This window comes from Elgaria multicarinata, chromosome 3, assembly GCF_023053635.1.
Source record: "Elgaria multicarinata webbii isolate HBS135686 ecotype San Diego chromosome 3, rElgMul1.1.pri, whole genome shotgun sequence".
Classification (NCBI taxonomy): Eukaryota; Metazoa; Chordata; class Lepidosauria; order Squamata; family Anguidae; genus Elgaria; species Elgaria multicarinata.
The window spans coordinates 38,552,398-38,575,626 of record NC_086173.1 but is presented as its reverse complement, the minus strand read 5'-3'; the positions used below and the strand labels follow the sequence as shown (position 1 = coordinate 38,575,626).

At 39.1% G+C, this 23,229-nt stretch overlaps 1 protein-coding gene across 1 annotated transcript in view; it reads left to right on the top strand.

The window, feature by feature from the left end:
- SMURF2 (SMAD specific E3 ubiquitin protein ligase 2) overlaps nt 1-23,229 on the top strand; it is an 88,755-nt gene that overhangs the window by 39,201 nt on the left and 26,325 nt on the right. Inside the window, exons 2-8 of the mRNA XM_063120012.1 lie at nt 4,526-4,564; nt 5,816-5,924; nt 11,864-11,997; nt 12,228-12,293; nt 19,109-19,193; nt 20,679-20,762; nt 22,230-22,432. Coding sequence (XP_062976082.1) covers nt 4,526-4,564; nt 5,816-5,924; nt 11,864-11,997; nt 12,228-12,293; nt 19,109-19,193; nt 20,679-20,762; nt 22,230-22,432 — 720 coding nt within the window. The remainder of the gene's footprint in view (nt 1-4,525; nt 4,565-5,815; nt 5,925-11,863; nt 11,998-12,227; nt 12,294-19,108; nt 19,194-20,678; nt 20,763-22,229; nt 22,433-23,229) is intronic.

Below are 23,229 nucleotides of genomic sequence, written 5' to 3'. Positions count from 1 at the left end.
TAATAATAATAATAATAATAATAATAATAATAATAATAATAATAATAATCTTAAGCAAGACCATGTATTTGAAGGCAAAGTCTGCAATCCTGTGAATACTTATCTGGAAATAAAACCCATAGAAAAAGGGCAGTGTATTTCTGGGCAAGCATATGTATAGGATTGAGCTAAAACTAGGGTTCTGAAGTCTCCAGAAGCAAGGAATGGTAGTTATGGGGCAAAATACTATTTCTTCATGAGGAGGGTAAATGTCCGTGCTGTTTGGTAGAGTCATAAATATTTGAGAACTTGAAAGCATTGTAGAACTTGGATTTCTGGAGGCATAAAATAATACGAGATAATTAATATTTGCTCAGTGGATGATTCTGGTAAGATACATGATAGCATCGTCTGAATTCTAGCATGTATGATTATTTGCTAGTCCCTGGATCTAGTTGGAAGTCCACAACAATAAATTCTTCTTCGTGGTCTCTGTGCATTATACACATGGGCTCTGCGCCTGTGCGGAGTTCATTTCGGAAACTGCTATAGCTGAGGCAAACGTTTTTGGCAGGAACCCCACTGTCTACTGACTCCAGGTTCCCACCTTTCTCCTCAGTTCTCTTTCGATCGCCTTGCTGAAAGGTTGTCTCGTTGGGAACTTCTATCTTCCTTGTGAGGAGAAAGCTGTAGAGTGTTGAGGTTTTTACTTGATATTATTATTATTATTATTATTATTATTATTATTATTATTGGCTATCTTACCCTCCAGCAATTTGGGATCGCATCGGGGAGGGTTTGCACGGCCATTAAGGCCCCTTTTCAAAAATATGTTGAGAGCAGCAGCAAGCTTCCCCAACAGACAGACATTCTCTTTGTTATATTTGTTTGGAAGAGGCTCATGACATCTAGACCTGTCACCACTGTATGAGATTCATGAGACAGACTAAAAGAATAGAACTGATTGCTACGCCCCTTGGACCTCGACTCTAACCATGGGTCATTCCAAACTTCCAAAAGTCTGCACATTCTCTCGCTGTTTTCTACAGCGAAAGAGATATCTAGGAAGCCTTCACTTAAGCCTTCTGTGACTGGTCACTTAGCCGCGATTCTGAGGAGAAAAGCTCTGGAAGCCATGGATTCATCAAAACAATTGATGCAGCCACCCAGGGCATTCATTTCCATAGTAAAACACCCTTGAACTCAATGTTACTCAATGACCTGTCAATGACCTCAATGCTCATGATTCAACTTTATGAGAATATACAAATAGGCTTTTAATATTTTATATTAAAATTGGATTTCCTTTTAAATAGTTTTTTTAAAGACATTTAGAATAGTTACTTTAAGATTTCCAAAAACAGATTTAAATTGGTAAAAAGTTACTTTTTGGCTTCTTTGAAAATATCCTGGGCTAAATCAAACCTTGATTTGCCCCATTGATTTCTGTTCTAAGCGTATCTCAATCTGGATCCAACTTTCTTTCAAGCTTGCCGCCTTCAGAGGCACATTTGGTGGTGACATAAGAGAGGGCCTTCTCAGTGGCCGCTCCCTGGCTATGGAATATCTGCAGAGGAAGGCTAGGTTAACTCCCTCTATTCTGCCCTTCCACTGGCAAACCTAGATGTTTTTATTCAGGCAGGCCTTTGGCATGTAAGCAGGTCTATTAGGTTTTATTGTTTTTTCACTGTTATTTTTTTTAAATTGTATTTCATGTATTTGTTTATTCTTTTAATAACATTTTGTCATTGTAAACAGCATTGAGTACCATTTTTCTTGGTGGAAAGGCAGCTGCAGATAAATAAATAAACCTCAGTTTTTAACCATTTTGAATGCAAATACTTCAATATATAGTCAAAACTGATAAATATAGACAAAACTGATAAACTCACAACATTGAGCTTTTACCAGATGGAATGAAAATAATGTATCTAAAAATAAAATATATATGGATTGCAAAGATGTACAACTATCACATGTGTGTGTATTACACTTGTGGTCTGGATTTCATCAGTAAAAGCTAACAAATTAACACCAGATGTTTTGTGGTTGTCATTATCTGGCCAAAATGACTTGGGCTGCAATCCTAAACACATTTACCTGGGAATAAATTCCATTGAACTCAGTGGGATTTACCTCTGAGTAGGTATGCATAGGATTGTGCTCTTATGTTTGTGCTTTATATAATTCGATCAGGACTATAAGAAAGTCCTACAGCTGTGACTGTTATAGGGGTAGGATTCCTGATAAATCCCATGCAGACATAATCTAATCTTTAATCATTACATGTTTGCTTTTGGCGTTTTGAAACTATACATTGGTCACATGGGTTTTCCTTTCTATCCAGGCACACCAAGTGGTCTGGGATGGCAGAGAAATATTTCAAATTATTTTAGGAGTGTTGTTCAAATTCTGAAATAATGCAAAATTTACACAGATTTGCATATAATCAGCTTCACCTCTTAGTACACTTGACGTTTTGCTCAGTATTTGCAACACTCAGAGTAGCCATTAATCTATTTTCACAGTTCTTCCAGTTAATTACTAGAGCAGGAGTGAGCCAGAAGCCCCAAAGCATTTTTGTATAGCCCACGAGATCTGACCAGGTCTAGAATCTGAGTTTTGTTAAATTGTTGAGATTTAAATGTGATGCCAAAAATGCTAAAAGATTAGTAAGAAGGAAGCAATTTCAAGGGAAGTACGGTTTGCTGTTTTACAATTCTTATTCAAGAATAGAGTTAAGTGCAGCATACTCTGTAGCTTGGCCATTTCAATATTCAAATAAATTATCTGTAAATTGCCCCAGGAAAGTTAGGTAAGTTCTCGTGAAATGGCCCCTGGTGCTTACTGATAAATTGGCAGCTAGACTCTAGGGTTGATTGCAGCAGTGGCCATGCTTTGATAAGAGAAACAAAATAACGAAGTTTCTACACCTGCCTCCAAGGGATCAGGCAGGGATGATCCCTCCATTTTCCTGGGATAATCCTTAGATGTAGAACGGTGCTATTGTGTGTAGTGTGTACTTTGAAAAAGTATGTTAGCTTCCCTCTACAAACACAGTTTTTCAATTTTACCTGTTTCCCATCCAAAAATTATTTCATACAGTTGAAGATAATGGGGAGGGAGAGGAAATCAGCTTTCATTTCTGTGCCCCAAAAAGAATGCAGTAAAATAACTTACGTGTGTATTGAAATGAAAAGTGATCCAAAAAATCAGGACTATGAAGAGTTATTTTAAGGATGATTATAGAAGAAAAGGTTTTATTAGTATAGAAAAAGTGAGCTAAAAAAACCCTTCTAATCTATTTGCTTGGCTTATGCCATAATTACAATAACAATGGGCCTTGAGTAGTGTTAATTGGTGAAGTTTACAGGTGAGATATTTTCTTGTAGAATTTGAAACAAGAATAGCCTTTAGCCTGTTCACAATTAGGTTAAAACATTTTAGATCATAGACTGTGCTCCACTCAGAGTTAAAACTGCAAGTAACTATATTTTGTTTGAATATGCAAATAAGCAAAATAGATTGAGACAAGGATAACAATAAAATATTTGAAGACTTATTTGCTGTCATATTGACACCAACTTGCCTTTTATTTACTACGGTATAAAGACACAATGTTTATAGTAACTGGACTTGCAAGCATCATGATCTTGGAATCTCAGGATCTGGAACTTGAATTGAAATTGATTTTACAAGTTGAATCAAAAGTAATCTCTTTTATTGCATGGAAGTTTTTAGTAGGTGTTCCTAAAGTGAACAGTACTAAGCCAAAACTTACAGTGTATTTTGTTTATAGAAATAGTCTTATCACCGAGGTTCTTTCCCTTAAGCTTTTCTGTTCCCCACTTTGTCTACATGTAGACCACTTTCCCCCCCTCTCACTGACCTACTTTCCACAACCCCCTTGACCAACAGCAATCTCCCCATGCACGTGTTCAATTTGTCCAACCACACTTCCATTGAAGAAATGTATTTTCCTTAGCCTGGATATTCTTTCCTCCCACTTGAAGTTGGGAGCCAGAGTATATGTGGCTGCAACTGCAATTGATGCATGCCAAGGAAGATGGTGATGGACAGATCATGCAGTTCCCACCTTGAGCAGCTTTGCCTCTTCTCTGTTCTTTTGAAGGTCATAATCATTTGCTTTGCATTATAGTTTTCAATGTGCTTCAGCAAAAATGCATGGCTATGTAAGCCTCAAGTTATCTCACTTCTCCTCCTCTAATGGAAATTGGAGTGGGGAGAGGCTCAGTTAGCACCTCTGAGAGAACTGTATTACACCAGGCCATATGTGGGAGCAATTCTCTTTCCTTCCTTCACCACTGGAGCCATTGGTAGAGGAAGCTTGGGGCACCATAGGCTGAGACTCTTCACCTGTGGATTGCAATTTGTAGGATGTAACACTTTGAGTGCAATCCTAAACAGAGAGAAAATCCTATTGTCTTACTTCTGAATGAACATGCATATGATTGTGCTGTTGAGTTTTTAGAAATGCTTTGTAGATTAATTATAAATCATAACTTTATATTGTTTTTCCTTACAGTTCTATGTGCAAAAAACTTGGTGAAAAAAGATTTTTTCCGTAAGTAAATACTTATATATTTATATCTGCATTCTACATTAAATAAGATTTGAATGTCTTGCTACACTGGCTACCATGTCATAATCAAACCACTAAGCCAAAGAGTTCTAATTGAGTCATCATGAATTAAGTGGAAATACCACCATTCAAGTTCAAGTACTCTGGCTTATGGATTGTGCGTTGGTATTGTTGTATTTGGAATAAAGTATTCCTAAACCTCTATTTTTCTGGCACATTTAATTACCTGGCATTCTATTGGAAGCATTTTGTAAGATTAATCATTGGTTTTGATTTGGGGTAACTTTCTAGATTGTAGAGTGAAAATCTAAAAATGGATCAATAATATATTTTAACTGGACCTAAACGTCAAGGCCACAATCCAAAGGACTATAAATATGTATTCCACACAAAAACTCAAACAATTTTGTAGATTTGCCATTTTAGAAATTGTTACAGCAGAACATGTAAGAGTTCCCTTGAGTTCAAAAAGCAGTATGGGAATTTGGTATGACAAACAGCTGAAAAGGGGTGCAGAAGACTTTTGTGAGAAGTGTTTTCACTTGGTGTGAGTTTATATTAAAGGTTTTGGCTATGGTCTCTTGTGCACTACAGAATATTTATAAATTAGTAATTGCTATATGCATTCCTTATTGACTAAAGCTTAGTTTGTGGTTATGCAATTATAGGTTTCAAGAAGTGCCCAGGTGTGTTGATTTTGGAACTACAGAAAAAGCCTTCCCATTCTTCGAAGTATTTGGGTTGTGAGAACAGTTGTAAAGAACCAGTTTTCTTTCAGTGTTTATGATGACAGCCTACTGTGTCTAGAGGCACCCATGCCATGAGCCCAAGTAAACAAACCCTGAATGGCATGTGTGTTGTTAATGAACAAGTAAATAAAAGGACAGACTATGGACTTCCTCGTAGATTTTCTTATAGAAAAAGCACTAGTGAATTTCTCCTTTCATTATTTTGGAATGTTACTTTTGGTTGCAATGCTTGAAAGGGATGATGTTGTCAAGATGGGAGATGGTTGAGTACAGAAACAGAATTTGAAATGTCTAAAAGTTTCTCAAAACAAACAAAACTGCTAGAGTAATGTAAGAGTACTACTGTTTATTGAATCTAAATAATAACTTGGAAGGATTAAAATGCTTGTTACAGAAAGTCAACAAATGGCAATCAGTCATGACTAAAATGATATAATTTAATTATACGCCCACCCTATTATGTATTTTTCCTCCCTTCTGACAGGGCTTCCTGATCCATTTGCTAAAGTGGTGGTTGACGGATCTGGCCAGTGCCATTCTACAGATACTGTGAAGAATACCCTTGATCCAAAGTGGAATCAGCATTATGACTTGTAGGTGTCAATAGGGATGATCAAAACATAGCCAGACCTTGAGCTGGGTATTTGCTAACAGATTAGAAATTAATGGAATCAGGTGTTCCCTGACGATGATTACTCTGAGACTTGATAAATGCACAGGGGTTTATTAGCTATTTTACTTAACTTTTCTAAGTGCTTCATCTTTTTTTAGCAGAAGCACAGTAACAGTATCTAGTTCTCATGTGGTGCTTTTCATCTGTAGCTATCCAAAGTGTTAAACTGAGGAGGTGAGTATCCTTATTCTTATGACAATCGATGAACACAGGCACAGAACAAATACTTGTGCTATTTTCCACTTGCACACCCCTTTCATTCTCTCAGTTATTTGTGCAATGTGTTTTGTGCTAAAAAAAAAAAGACTGGTTTTGTTGTAATATGCTCTTACATGTACGTAACAATTCTAATAAGCAATATTGTTCTGTCTAAGTCAGAGGTGAAGAACCTCTGGCTCTCCAGATGTTTTGCTCCAGCCAGCTTAGTCAGTGGTAGTGAATGGTGGAAACTGTAGCCACAGATCCCCAGCCCCTACACTAGATAAGGAAAGCAGCTTTCTGGAAACCAGTTATTCCTACAGCGAGTTCACTTTAAGCGGTCACAGCACAACAGTGCTTAGGTAGTAATTGGATTCTGTAGCTGTGTAAGCTCTCTGCAAGTGGTCAGTTCAGACCTCTAGGAAGAGCAGTCTGTTCCTCCCCTGGCAGCAGACTGGACAGGAAGGGGGAGAGAGAAGTGGGGCATTGAACGAAGAAAGGTAGCCTCACCCACTTTTGTTTCTGACTGTAGAAACTGCTGGCTTCAGCCCTGTCCACCATGGCATGCGGTCCCCAGCAGAATACCCCAAAAGGTTCCCTATTCCTACTTTAAAGAATACTGTTGCTAGCCTAACCAAGCTATTGGCAGCTATTTCTCCCCTCCCCCATTACTTCTTATTAAAGATGTATGCAGCTATTTGTATTAGGGGCTAAGAAGACTTTGACTGTGAACAAAAGGAAAATCAGTGGGTTAGAGCAAGAGGAAATGCAGGACTGTACTTCTGCTGTTATGTTATTTAATAATAAAGGAAGACATACAGAAGTTGGACAAATATTTTGATTTAATGTTAGCCTGATCTTGTGATTGTTTACAGTTGGGAGAGTTTATTAAGTGCACTTACTAAAAGAAGTGCATGGGTTGGCCTTGGGTCCTTCACTCAAATGAATGCAGCTATCTGGCTATTGAGAGCCCTGAATGCATCTAAATGTATATGTATTCCTGGTTTAGGGTAAATATCCATGCCCTGCTGGGTAATAAATGGTAACTTCCAAACCGTTGAATGGTCAGCAGCCACCGTATCCCTCCTACCAAAAACAAGAGATCTGCAGGCAATTGCTGTCCATTATTTTTTCTTCACTTTCATCCTTATCTAAAAATAATATACATGATTGAAGGAATGTCGTTTCCTTTTATCAATTTGAGCTGTGCCATTTTCTTTTTGATTTTTTTTCCATTCTGTTTTGGACTCTAGTTCTAGGAATAGGATATGGTTTTAAATCCAGGGCCTGATCGTCGTTGTGAAGTCGCTTCCGTGTGCCTCGAGTGTGCCCGAAAGCTCCTTGAGACACACAGCCTTACTTTAAAATCGCAGTTTCCCAGCTTTTGAGCGCTGTTATTTACTCCGTCTTAAGTCAATTTAATGCGTTCCTTCTTCCAACGTGTGTAACATTTCTTCGCTGTTTAGTATCCTCAGCCAACTGCGGAGACAGCTGGTGTCCAAGCCTTGTGGAAAGGGCACCTCGCCCTCTTCCTCTCCCCTCCTCACACGGTGCATCTCACATACACGCTCCATCTGTCAAACGCACGCACACACAGACACACACACACACACACACACACACACACACACACACAAAAGCCCTCCATGACTCTCTAGAACTGTAATATGTGTTTACTCAGAAGTAAGACTCTCGGTTTGTTCCATTCTGCCCTTTAAATAAATAAATAACCCACTTACCTGAGAGTAAGCCCCATCAAACGCAATGAGGCTTACTTCTGAGTAGACTTGCCTAAGCCTCCCCCCTCAAAAGGCACCTCGCCCTCTTCTTCCTCACACGGTGCATCTGTCAAACACGCGCGCGCGCGAGCCCTCCGTGACTCTCTAGAACTGTAATATATGTTTACTCAGAAGTAAGACTCTCGGTTTGTTCCATTCTGCCCTTTAAATAAATAAATAACCCACTTACCTGAGAGTAAGCCCCACCAAACTCACTGAGGCTTACTTCTGAGTAGACTTGCCTGAGCCTGCCCCCCTCAAAAAAGTAATAAATGAAACTGTCCCTGTTCAGTGGAGTTTACTCAAAGGTAAGTTCTTACATTCCTTTGATCATGCGAAGCTGTGCATCTTCATGTTCATAAACTACAGATCTGCAGGTTCCCTTACTCAAAAGTAAATCCCATTGATTTCATTTCATTGATTTCAACCCACTTGCAACTGAAGGGACAGCAATTTAGAAGAGTGTGAACCACTCCAACGAAATGAAACGAAAGAAAAAGCGCCAGAGACAGCAAAGAAAGACGCGCTTCATTTAGGTGCATATTAAAAGGAAGCGATTTCACAACAACGTGTAGATCGGGCCCAGGTAATTGAGGGATTTTTGTTCTGTTGACACAGGTTGTAAGCTTATACAGACTTACCTGGAGGTAAGTCCCTTTGAACCCAATGGGACTTAACTCTGAGAAAACATTTATTGCAGTAATCATAATAGTAATCAAGGGATTTGGGTTTTTTGGTTCACTTGATTCACCATGTCATTTAAATGTATCCATTTTAACATAATGCTTGCAAGTTCTCAACTCTCTAAAGTTTTCAACTCTTTGTGCAGCACAGATGTTTGATTTTCCTTTTCTTTTGCAGAAGACTAGAAAATATAATATTAAGGATAATATGTAGTTTTCTGCCAAACATTGGTGACTAATCATGCAGTGTAAGATTATTTGCCTTACTATCCTCTTCTGAAAAAAATATATAGTGAATTCTGAAAGCGTTATACTATTGTTTACCCTAACAACACACTATTGCATGGGAACCCTGGTCTCTCACTTATGACACATTCATTGTTACAGGAAATAGCTTGCATGCCAAAGATAACATGGCAAAATGCCCACTTGGTCTCTTCTTGTGGCTGCAGAACATTGGTGATCAACCAGAGGAAGAGGCAAATAAATGAAATTCTTAGCACTGATATAATATACAATCCCTTTAATTTTTTTTGTCCTGTTTCAGGAGGAAAAATGTTGTAAATTTTAAAATAAATAAATATAATGACTGGGAGGGGAAAGCTGTCTGTTGGCTTCATGTGGGATTTTGCTTATGAAAGGCCATGGCTTGGCATTCAAGAAATGGATTAACACTTCCTTCCCCTAAGGATATTGCATCTTAAGTGTGAAATGGATTTGTTGTGATGTATTTGTAAAACAATGTTTAAATTTCTGGCAAATTCCTTCACATCTTATTTCTGCCCTCACTCATCAAAATCCAAATTAGACATCACACTACATTTTATATTCCTTGTAAAGCTAAAAAAAAAAATCTAAAAAAGTGTAGAATTCCAAGCACTGGCACAGAAATTTCAACATTGTCAATTATTTTCTTCAGACTAGTTGGAAAAATATGTGACCTCTTCTAGAATTGATGTCTAATAGATTTACTCTATATATCATCAATTTGATTGTCAACAAAATATTATGGTTTTTAATATATATTCTCATTATTTTCCATTGTTACTGTATTTTTAAAATTTTCCAATGCTTAAAGACTTAGCATCCCTATTGTGGTAGAGCTTTAAATATAGCATGATATTGTTTAGATTAACTTGATGTTGTAAATGGGGAGAACTAGGTTGTAAGCAAGCTTGTGTGAGAGCTGAATGAAAGGGTTTTTGGTTTCCTGTTCTGTGCTATAGAGGTGGTATACTGCATCCATCAAACTGGGCTTCTTCAAGACAGTTTTTTCTTTCTTAGCTGCTACTGCTTTTCTTCTCCCAATTAGAGTTCTGTGATAGGAGCTCAAGGATCACAGCTTTTTCGCTTGGTGTAGCGCAGAGTTGTTTAACCCCTTTCTTGAAAATCAGAACTAATGAAACAAATGTTTCATTAGTTCTGATTTACAGCACCATGTACATTGATGGTGCTATATAAATAAATAAATAAATAAATAAATAATAATAAATGTATTGATTAGTTTGTCTAGATGTAATCAGGAGACTAATTTCTAGAGTTGTTGTAGCACTCATAACTTTGCATTCTCCCTCCGGCACATACTCATACCCAGGGTCATTCTCCATACCTGTATCAAAGGCTACAAGACCAAAGTATTTGTATGGAGGAGTGATGATCAAATTTTCACAGTTTTGGTGAATTATATAAGAGCTAAGTGAAGGATGAATCTTAGCTGGTTTTTAATAACAGACATTTGTAACTCTGCTTTCATGTTGGAGTTTTATTTCCAGTTGATTTGAAACAAATGCTAAGTAATGCACTTCCAGGGGACTGTTCTTCCAATCTACCTGCAGTAAAACCACTCTACTTTTATCTGCCTTCAACTACACAGTAGGCTAGATGAAGAATCTTTTCCAAAAAAAATCCTAATTCAACCAAAAAGGAAATGTTTTTCTTCCTTTGGAAAAACATTTTTTATTTGGCATGAGTAGCTTGCCTTGGTTTCTATGCTAGATGCTGGAACTGTGTGTCCTTTAGCAATACTGACTAGATGCAGCAATCTTATTTATTTGGTATAGTGGATGCTAAGCCTTACTCAGAACATTGTAATAGTTGAAAATGTAATGATATATAAATTACATATCAAATGTATTTATCAGATCTCTTCATAGTATGAAAAAATGATTTTTTTAAAAAAAAAAGCATGTGAAAACACCTCATGGTGAACACACCTTCTTTAACTTCTGTAACTTGTTGTGGTTTAGAAAAGCAAATGAATAGAATATAAAATTTATCAGCTTCACTTTTCCTATTATTTATCTGGCACTCTTTATTAGCATTAAATTGGCATTGTCAAGATAAACCTGTCAGGAAACTACATTAATCTGTGTTTATGTTGCTAACAATTTTATTGAAAACAAAACTGCACTGGTTTTAATCTAACTGTACTCCCTCTCTTCACAATCAGAGCAGAGCACTGTTCCATGCAGTGCTTGTCTGTTCTGAAATCTTCCAAATATCTTGTTATCTGAAGGCTTGCATATAAAAAAGAAGTGGGGGTAATTGGGATGGAGGAATTGTTACATGAATAGCCACTTGAAAAGGCCTAGTATTATAAGTCTCAGAAGGTAGGTCACATTTTTGGTCTGCCAGCCTTGACAGCTTCATTTATGGTTAGATAACCAACGATGTATTCCAAGTTTTGGAAGTAAGGGGGGGAGTAGATAACATAAATGAGTGAGAGTAGGAGGATGTGTTTTAGTAAGCGGAATACTTGGATGTTCATACTGACAGAGAATATGTAATGGAAGAAGACTGCTAAATGTCTCTCAGGGAGAACCATGAGTCTTAAATTTTATATCTCCCCCCACCCCCAGCCGGGATTAAACACCCAGAGATGTATCAGTCATTTCCCCTTAGACATACTGTCATTGTGTAGCCAAAGGACGTCGGCAGTTTTTGATTTATGTAAGACATTTTGAAAAGCTTCTTTGAAATTCTTTCATGTAAAATCTCTTTTACAAATAAATTACTTGAGAGGCTTTTGCCAATCTGTAGCACGCAGTTCCTGTGAATATAACCTCTTCTGCCAGAGCAAACCATGTTTACTCTTCTTAGCCTCAAAACTATTTTGCAGCCAGAAATAAACTATTCCATAGACTGTCAAAAGTATAGATTCAACATAATTTGCATTGCTCTTGATTCTTTTCCTTTTTCAGATATATTGGGAAGTCAGATTCGATAACGATCAGTGTATGGAACCACAAGAAAATCCATAAAAAACAAGGAGCTGGTTTTCTAGGTTGTGTGAGACTTCTTTCCAACGCTATCAACCGCCTTAAAGACACTGGTTGTGAGTAGGCAGAATACAAATATTTCCCTATTTTGGAACAAGCTTTTTAGATAGACCTCAAAATTTAGTATGATGTGGAAGCTATTTTGGCAAGAAACAAATGCGCTTTGCCTCCACTTCATAAATTCTAGATTTTTTTAGGTGAGGAGTAATTTATGGTACTTTGCAGTATATCTGGGTATTACATGATTGTTGCATGTGATAAGGTGTAGTGTTTTCTGTTTTTATAGATCAGAGGTTGGATCTGTGCAAACTTGGGCCAAATGACAATGATACTGTTAGAGGACAGATAGTAGGTAAGTGCTAATATAAGGTTGCATCCAACAGTGTCATTCTGGTGATGGAAGCAATTACATCAGCGGGGCGGGGGGGGGGGATTCCATGTGTCCTCAGATCAGATTGGGAGGACTGGAAAACCCTCTGGAGCAGAATTTGGTGGTGTGGGGGAGGAAAGAGGGAGAAAATTCTGTTACACTTGTGGTTTAGAAAAGCATATGAATAGAATGTAAAATGTATCAGCTTCACTTTTCTGAACAATTGGTAAAGGTGTTTCTCAATGCCTTTGTGTTACAGATTGGGCTGTGTTTATTAATAGGTTCCTGCTACTTTAGTTCCTACTCTTCTTTTCCTGCTTTGCATGTGATATATATCTTGTGACAAGTGAGATAGGGTACATAGAGATACAAATGTCTACCAAAAGAAGCCCCTGGAAAGTCGTGCAGAAAAAATGGAACAGAGTGTAGTAAGTTGTATCCAATGCTGTCTTTCCATTCATGGAAGGCTTTTTGATAAAGTGGGGACTTCCACAAACGTAAGCAGAGGGAGGCGATTTTCAGAATTGCTTCCTTTCTCCTTTGGCGCCCTGTGCTACCTCCTATACTGTTCCAGAGAGTTTCCTATCAGTCTGGAGTAGATTTTGTGGTCATGAGGGGAGGCAGATGGAAGAGAATCAGCAACCCCCCCCCTCAGTTCATGGAAACCTCCGCTAGAACAACTTGCCTTCTGTGAATGGGGAGAACCATTAAATACCAAATCTACGTGCTATCTTCACTTCGTCTTTATTTATTAACACTATTGTGAGTTAAATTTCTCTCTGGTAAATACAATTGTGTTCAGTTAATAACCTTTCCTGTATTAGCTGTTATTTGATTGGCAAAATATCTAACCTGCTTAGATTTGCAAGTATTGAGTGTCAAGTGCTTAAAGTAAAACCAACATAAATGTTTTCAGTGGGAGAGAGCTAAGCAGTACAGTTTCCTCACTGAAATCAGTGGACTTTAAAATGGTGACTGGATCAAGCCCCATACATTTCAGGCATTGCAAACATACTTGTGGCCCACGTGAATTGTTTTAATAGGAGCGACAGGTTTGTTTGCAAATGTTCCATAAGCAAATGTTGTGATCATGGTTTCAAATGATGATCCCTTTAAAGAGAACTTCATTTGACAACATCCATGTAAAAATCATACACATTACATACTGCACATTGTGAATGAATGAATGAATAGTTTATTTGTTTGTGGCACAAAGACCATTACAAAATATAAAGTTGCTAACATCGCAACACACATTTGTTTGTGGCACAAAGTTTGTGGCACAAAGACCATTACAAAATACAAAGTTGCTAACATCGCAACACACATTATTTACAATATTCATAATCTTTAGGGTACAATCCTTTATTATCCACGGAGACAATCTGTAGATCTTTCTAGGGGTGTTCCGTTTGTCTGCAGCGCCCGCCCTTTGCTATCACACTGGTGACATGCATGTCAAAGTCACAAGAATAATTTCAGTGATTACATTTTAACCTGAAGTGCTAACAGTCAATAGCTGGCACTATCAGATAGGTGGGATCTCTGATGATAGTTTATACAAGGTTATTAAATCAAATGGTCCCCCTTACAATCTACGCAGACTGTGTTAAGAAAGTTATTTCTGATTTTTTGGGCTGCAGCAGCAAACTTTGCTACTTTGATTGTGATTGCTTTACTATGGTCCGCCAGCAGATCGCAGATAATGTCTCTGGTGTGCCAACCCGCTCTTGCTAACAATAGTTCCTTTAGAAAACGCTCCCTGATTTTTTTGTACAGAGGGCAACGCAGAAGGTAATGCGCTAGGTCTTCAATCTCCCCCGAGCCACAGATACAGATCCGCTGGGCATGGGGGACTTTTTTATACTTCCCCTCCAAGAAAGCAGAGGGCATTGTCTGGAAACGAAGGGCAGTAAAGGCCTTTCTTAGGGCAGGAAACGATAGGTCAAGCAAATATTGTGCAAAGTACTGTTCTTTCTTAATAAAACTAAACCATGGAGAGAAGGCCTGTAATTGGCTAGCTATTTCGTTTCCTTGGGCATCAGCCTCATAGATTCTATCTCCAATGCTCCTTTTGTTATTAGCTAGCAACTCCTGCACCTCCTTGACATAGAGCTGGGACAAAGTTAACCAGTTATGTGCCCATCCGCCCTTCGCCAACTGTTCATTGAAACATTTTTTAGCTAAGTTGTTTTCATCTAGGGTCATTAACTTTTTCCCATAAAGTATGATACTCTTGTGAATTCTTGACTTGAAGGAGGGCAAATCCACCTCCATTCTTAATAAGGCGGCGGGAACCCCTACTGGAAGAGCTAACAATTCCTTCAACACCATGTTCTGTACGGTCTCTACTGATGAAATAGAGTCTTGACCCCATAATTCTACCCCATACAATAGTTGCGGGAGAACTTTGGCTACAAAAAGCTTCAGGGTAGGGGCAACCAAGGAGCCACCTTTGTGTCTTCCATATGATAATATTGCTTTGGCTGATCTTATAGCTGAGTATTTGGCTGCCTCCACTTGGGTTTTCCAACCCCCATTATAGGAGAAGTATATTCCCAGATATTTGAAACTCATGCATTGTTCTATCTGCTGGCCATCTAAGACCCATCTGTGCACGCGATTTCTCCTAGAGAAGACTACCACCTTGGTTTTAGAATAGTTGATTACTAATTTTTCCTTTTTACAGATCTTGCCTAATCTATTCAACAGTCTCCTCAGGCCAACCTGAGTGATAGATAAAAGGGCCATATCATCTGCGTAAAGGAGCGCCTGGACCTTCTTAGGGCCAATAGAGGGAGGAAAACAGTCCAGAGCTGTTAGCTCGGACACCAGGTTGTTCACATAATAGTTAAACAAAAAAGGGGCGAGTAGACAGCCCTGCTTGACTCCTCTTCTGATGATAATTTTGTCAGAGAGGGTCCCAGATGGGCCAATCCTCACTCTTGAGTCCGTTTGTGAGTTCAGTTTTTGCAGCAAAAACAGGAGTCGTCTGTCTATGCTTGACCGTGAAAGTTTGTCCCAGAGGCGATCTCTATCAACGAGGTCAAAGGCGGAGGTGAAGTCCACAAAGGCCACGTACAGGCTTCCCCTGGGTTGGCTCCGATATTTGTGGATCAAGTGGTTGAGCACAAAGCATTGGTCAATAGTGCTCCTCCCTTGGCGGAAACCGGCCTGTTCCTCCGCCAGGATGTCATTTTCATTCGCCCACGCTTGAAGTTTATCCAACAAGAATCTGCCATAAACTTTCGAAACAATATCCAATAGACTTATGGGCCTGTAGCTTTTGGGGTCGTTTTTTTCACCTTTTTTATATAAAGGGACTATAATGCTTGACTGCCATCCGGCTGGGATATTTCCTGTTTGGTTGATGTTTGAAAAGAGATTTGCCAGGATTGGGGCCCACCAGTTGATATTGTATTTAAAAAGTTCCGGGGGGAGCATATCTTCTCCTGGTGCTTTATCTGCCGCCAGCTTGCCCAATATGCGGCTGTACTGCACATTGTGCTTTTATATAGTTATTATCCATATGATAACAGACTGGGTCTGAAGGTTCTGTTCCATGCTTCTGTTCCATGAGCATAATGGAACCTTTGAATTCAACCTAATATAATGATTTGGTCTATTACCTTTAATACTTCGCTTCCTCAAGTTGAAGGGCTGAAGTGACTTTGACTTAAATGATATGGCAAAGAAAAACACTAGATTATTTAACTGATATTTCCAGGTCTGGTTTAAGAATTGCACAGTTCCTACCTACTACTACCTTGAGAATGTTATCCTCAGAAGGTGGCATTCCAGGGCTTTGTTTGCAGACGGCGCCCCACATTCAGAATGTTAGCATGCCTTTTGGCTGCAGTGGGACCTGGCTTCTCTGTTATCTTTTGTTGGATAGATGTTCATTTGGTCTAGACATAAGCTTTCATTTCCAATCTAAACAGGATTAGGAAAAGCACATTAATCTTAATGCCACAGAAACCACAAATAAAGTCATGTGTTCAGTTTTATTCCTGACTAACCTGTTTATAAAGTAAACAGAGCTACCTGGGCTTTCATAGGCTTTATTTCACTATTTGCAACACTTCAAGCCCAGAATTGCCATATTATTCTGTTGTGAAAAATCTTGAAGCATAAGGAGTGGATCAAGACTGTCATGTTTATTTATGTGTATATTTCATGGGAAATGTGAACTATTTCTGCAGGGTTACTGTGTGCTGTTATTTAAAAGGAACAGGTTACTGTGTTTACATAATGCTTATCAAGCATCTAAGCATAGTTCCATCATTCAAAATACATGCAAGTGAAAAGTGTAAATCCATATGAATTTACAAAATAATTCAAAATTAAGGATTCTAGAAGCACTGCTGCTGTATTGTTTGCTATTAGTGAAATCCCTAGAATGGAAATGCTCTCTGCAGAGAAACGTATTGCCCTCACTACAGAGTTTTTGTTTGTAGAAAACAGGTCCCAAATGTTAAGGGTGGTAAGTAGGTTTGGATCCCACCCTGGTGTTGTCCACATCTCTTCCTCGTTCAGTTTTATTTTAAACAATTTTATGCTGTTCTTCAGCAGAACTTTGAGGCTGATTTACAAAAAAAGATAAAATAAAATGAAAGATATTATATGTATTTTAATATTCCTTCTGCTTAATGGTAAGACTGGCCCTGGCGCAGGTGCACTGAAGAGCAGCATCAGCAAGGGCTGTTAACCCTTGCCTTGCTGTGCCGAGGCTGCCTTGCCCAGGACGACCAGGTGAGCCTCCTGGTGGGGGCGTGGGGGGGGCACAGATTTGCCACCCTTCTCACTCCCTACCACCTCATGTGGGAGCTTCCTCCTGCTTCACATAAGGCCAGCTCTGGCCCTATGTATAACACATTACAGTAATAAATCTTAGGTGTAACCAGAACATGGATAACTGTGACCAGGTTATTTCTATCCAGGAGAGGCTGCAGCTACTGTATCAGCCTAAGCGATGAGCAGCAGCCTTGGCTACAGAGGCAACCTGAACTCCAGTGACAAAGCTGGATCCAGGAATACCCCCAGGCAAACTACACAAGCAGTCTTTTAGGGAGAATGCGATCCCATCTAGAACAGGTTGAAAACCATAAAATGAACGACAGAACCTCAGTCTCTTCAGGACTGAACTGCCATTTATTGGCCCCTATACATCCCATTATTCATTCCAGGTACTGTTTTAGTATTTTTCACTGTCTTAACTGGATGGGGAGAGAGAGAGAGAGAGAGAGAGAGAGAGAGAGAGAATTATATATTATCCTTATATATGCCTGCCCGAGACCTTAGATCTGTTGGAGGAGCCCTTCTCCGCATCCCACCAATGCTGTGGCACCCGGACTGTGGAATGCCCTCCCCCTGGACGCTCAATAGGCACCAACACTGATTTTATTTCGACGCCAAGTAAAAACACGGCTTTTTAACAAAGCCTTTGTTAGTTAAACTCACCGGCACTTTGTTTTAACTGTTTTAACTGCTTTTACTGCTTTTAAATTATATTTTGTTTAATTTGTTCATGGTTTAATTTGTTCTTAACTGTGCATATTTATTGTTTTATACTGTATGCTTTTATCTGTACGCCGCTCTGAAATCTTAATGATATAGGGCAGGATATAAATGTTTTAAATAAATAAATAGCATACATGAAACTAGTCTTCCAGGTAAGAGCTGGAACTACCTTAGCACTGTGCCTACCCAGAGACCCTGTCTAGCAAGGGTACCATGATTAATACCATTGAAACCTGCTGATAGCTCTAGGAGAATTAGGAGGGCTGCATTCCCCCTGTCCTTCTCCTGATATAAGTCATCCATCAAGGCAGTCTGGCAAGTCTCTGAACCAAGGTAACCTCTGAGTTAATGGCAACCTTTCAAACGGGTGGAAGAAAGCAAAGGGGTGATCTCAGGGGCACCACTGGCAGGTGGGGACTGCGCTACAGGTCTACATTCTGCTTTCTTTCTGTTGTGTGCCATAATGCGGTGCTGCTATTCTTCCTGCTACCACAGAGCTTGCACCCTCCCTCACTAGGATGTGGCTGAGTACTTTAGGGAGTTTGCTTACTTAAAGGCAATAGCGTTACCCTTTCAAAATAGGGCTACCCTGCACCAAATCTGTCATGTAAACCACCCAGCCACATAACTACTTCCCCATTTTCCTGTGGAAAGACTGTTGCAGTGGTGGTGGGAATGTGACAGAAGGTAGGTGGCGGGAGGTCCCAGCTCCCCCAAAGACAGGTCTAGTTAGTAGTGAAGGGAGGTAATGACTTCTTAGTATACGGTTTCTTGTTTCTCGGGCCAGTTTAAATTTTTTCCTTCTCTTTGTTTATACTTAGCGTGATCAGTCTGCGTATGATGGAGAGAGTGTTCATGACTTGCTATTTATCCATAACTTTGATGCTATTCATGTAAATTGGTAGTTCAAATGTGAGAATTTAAGCAGTTTAAGACAAGACTTTCTGATCTTGCTTATATTAAAAATGTGTGGAGGATGAAAAAAAAGCCTGCAGAAAAGGTGGCTTCTTAAAAAGCTATAGATACATATGGAGCTCCACAAGTTGCCCACCCCGACTTACAGATGTCAAGGGTGGGCAACTTGTGGACTTACAGGTATTTTGGCCTACAACTCCCATTATTCCTCACCACTGGTACTGCTGGCTAGGGCAGATGGGAGTTATAGTCCAAGACATGTGGAGGGCTACAAGTGCCCACATGTGCTATATGAACTATATTGCAAAATATGAACTATATTGCAATATCTTTAATTTTGACTTTTGTTTGTTTATTAATAGTAAGTCTTCAATCCAGAGACCGCATAGGCACAGGAGGGCAAGTTGTGGATTGCAGTAGACTATTTGACAATGATTTACCTGATGGGTAAGTTACCCTTTTGAAAGCAATAGCAAAAGAATATATTTCATGTCATCAATGCAATTTTAATTTTTGCCTAGTAGTTGCAGTGATAAAATAAAATGGAAAGAATTATTTACATGTAGATTTATTTGGGAATGAGAGATGTCAGCTATTTCATTTTACAAGAATATTTGGCAAACGTGTCAGTAACATAAATGTTCTCATTCACATTTCTGAGAGAGAAGCAGTATCGTTATAAAGGCATATCTGAAGATCTCTCTCTTTTCTCTCTGCACAATTTTAAAGTTACATATAGTATAATCAAGCAAGTTATGATTAAGATTCTCAATTCTGACACAAATTTTTATTGAGTGAGATTTTCTTTGTTTCAAGAAAATATTAGAACAGGGCAAAGTATTTGCTGCAATTGTCTATTTAATTTTTAATTTTTTTATGGAATATTCTAGTTTTTCATTTTTAAAAAATGATCTAACCCACCTTGAGCAGTGTTTTGACAGTGGAAGGGTGGGATATAAATTCACTCCCTAACCCAAATATAGGTGACAGCATGGACAAAATGTTGTTGTTTAACAATTATAACTAAGTTGGGAGACAATTTAATAAACATCAGCTCTCCTGAAGCAGTAATGAATCATCATTATAGAAAGTTTAAAGCCTAAAGGCCATGCCAAGTACACGTACATATTGCAGAACCACTGGATTTTTAAGAGAGTTCTTCAGGACCTGCCACAATGCAATCTTTGACCTTTTTATTCTTTAACTTTAACAAGTGATTTGAAGGTTGGCAGGACCTTTTGGAAGGGGAGAGTGATAGGCGTGTGTGTTTATGCATGCACATGCATGTCTCCAGTCATGCACACAGAAAGGCTTACTGAATGTGACGGATTTCTTCTGTTATTTTTAGAACAGGGAGAGGAAGCATCTAGCCTACATATCTAATTCGGCCCACAGAGACCCCATGGGATGGCCACCAAGCCCTGCCTTTTGGAGAAATCCCCACTGCTATCTCCAGTCAATCATCAGACATAACCTTGGGGATTCCCCTGCATGCCACTCCCCTTCCCAATTGAGAGGACAAGTGGCATGCTAAGTGGGATCCCTGCTGTTATTACGTTGTCATGGAGCGGCTTCTCGGATGATCCTCTACCCCCCTGAAATTATCTGGCCCACTGGAATAGTTCAGGGTGGGTGGGCTCCAGACCAAAATAGGTGCAACATCCTTGTTTTAGAACTGCAATGTGTACTTGCCTCTCTTCCCTCCAACCTCTAAGTGCCTGAGTACAAGCTACTGTTGAAAGTTCCTTACAATTCAGAAGAGGCTAGAGAAGTCTTTTAGCATTCATGGAAGAGGGGTGAAAAAGTAAACACATTGTTTGTGTATATCTAGCATGGATTGTTAGCTGACTGTATTAATGCTGTCTGTTGGCTGAAAATGTTTTAAAACGAATGTCTTATAAACTATATTTTTGTTCACTGTATAAATTTTAGTTGGGAAGAAAGGAGGACAGCCTCTGGAAGAATTCAGTATTTAAATCATATTACACGAACAACACAGTGGGAGCGACCAACACGGTAAGAATCCTTAAAAGAAGAATATGTGTACAATAGAATTTCAGTGAACAATGTTGAACATCTAGATTATAAATTCCTTGTTATTATTTGTAATCAGATTACGAATTTCTAGTTATTATTCCTCACTCCCAACCCCCAGTTATGGCTGCTGCTCACACTAATATTTTTGGTTATAAGGGTGCACTCTAAGATTGCTCTCATAATGTAAAAACTTCGTACATCATGATTTTCAAACTGCATCTCTGTAAGAGTATAATGGGAGTTTTCTTGGCACGCTCAAGATGTATGTTACTACTTGAGCAGAAGTATTGGGAAACAGTAAAATTAGAAGGAGGTATTGCATTTCTCTTTTGTATTGGATAAATTGCACGCCTCTGACCTATATCAGTGTAGTGCTCCTTGTGGAAAGTAATGCAGTAATGTGGGGAAAAGTAAGATGGGAAGAGGGACTGGCCCATATCCAAGTAGCTGCCACTGTGACATGATGTGAGGGTCAAATGATAATATTGGCAATCATATAAGGCCATTATTCTACTAACTTCTTATTTTAGTTTTAAGAGTTACATAAGAGTTAAATAAAGTCAACCAGATATCACAAATAAATGGTCACATTTGCATGGAACAATAAGCCAGAATTCCGGAGAATTGTAGCTTATCATGAACTAGCTGTGTGGTGGTCCTCTCTGCTAGTATGACTACTAAGAAACCCAGGAATGGTATATTTAGCAGTTCGTTGAAATTCGGGGACTGGCTTGTTGCTTCCTTCACAGTCCGCAGTTGCAAACCAGAGTGTGTTCTTAGTTTACAAATTCTGGCTTGTAAAGGAAGACTTTGCATAAGAAACTGGCTTCTGAAGAGGAATCAGCACTTGTTGCATTACATTATATATTTCACTGCAGAAGGACCTGCACATGGTCTGAAATGCATTGAAACCTTTTTCTTTTGCTGAATACAACATCATTTTTGTCTACCAATTTGCTTTTGGCTTTTTAGCATTCCTTGTGGAGTTCCCCATTTTGTTGGCTTTGTAAAGGAAGCAACAAGCCAGAATCCCCAGTTTGGAAGGCATGCTAAACAAACCATTCTTGGTTTGCTTAACAGTCACACTTGTGGAGAGAAATGAAGCAGGAGTGATCTGGCTACATGTTAGTAGCATGCAGCTCATTCACAATAAGCCAGAATTCTCCAGAATCCTGGCTTATCTTTTGCAGAAGCAGCTACTATGTTACCACAAAAATACAGTCTATCAGGCTCTTCAGCCCCTACTCCCGTCTCCTTTGCTCCATTTGTAGTAGGATACACACAATGCATATGTTTTTGTGCAAAGCTGCCGTGGTATTTTGTAGCCAAAACTAGTACTTTGTCTTCTATCACCTTCTAAGTTGCATTCATTTAAGTTCTATATGCTGGCATTTATATTATATCAGTTCCTTTGATATAGAAAGCATCTGTTACTTTTTCCTATAGGCCAGCATCAGAATATTCCAGTCCAGGTCGACCTCTGAGTTGCTTTGTGGATGAGAACACACCCCTTACAGTTATAAATGGTGCAACATGTGGACAGACATCTGATCCCAGGCTAGTGGAGAGAAGAGTGAGGTCTCAGAGACACAGGAATTACATGAGCAGGACCCATCTACATACTCCTCCAGATTTACCTGAAGGATATGGTATGTGTTTCTAAAATTGTATAACTATCTGTTTGTCCTTTACAAAGACCTATGAGAGGGGCTTCCATTTTCGTGGCGCTGGCCCTGATCCACCATTGGTGGTTTGACCTTTGTACAGATATAATAGGATGCTGGACCTTTGCTTTAAGGAAGGTTTCAGCACTGTATTCTGATTTTTGTCACTTTCCATAGAACCATATAAGTTGATTGAGTGGTGAAACTGACTACTCCACTTTGCAGTCAGGATAGGATTGATAATGGAGCCCCTTTCCTTTGAGAGGCACTGCTTTTTTTGGTATTTTTTTAAAAAATGCAATTACCGTTCTGGGGTCACACATTAATGAATACAGAATAGTATCTACCATGTTCATAATGCAATCAAGTGCTTCACACCAAACATAGTGTTGTAATTGCTGAAGAGGTAGGAGGATTGAAAGTGTGTGTTTTATCATTTGTGTTTTTAGCACTTGCACACACCACAGCGTAGCGCTGCAGTTATAGGAAAATGGGAGTGTGTTGCCTTTTCAGTATGTTGCCTGTGCACCTTTGCAGATGTGCAGGCTTACCAAAAAGTGGCATTATCTGACTACTGATTGTTTAAATAGGTGTAGACGCACAATAGTCTGATCCAAACTGTGTTGTCCATGCTGTGCTACACATGAGGCTCTCCCCACTACATATATGATCAATGCTGTCAATTTGATAGAACCTTGGGGATTGAACCTTTGGTAGCGTGTATGCCCCAGCCAGCAAGGGACGCTGAATATGCAGCTTCATTGCAGGATGTGTTTCCTTTT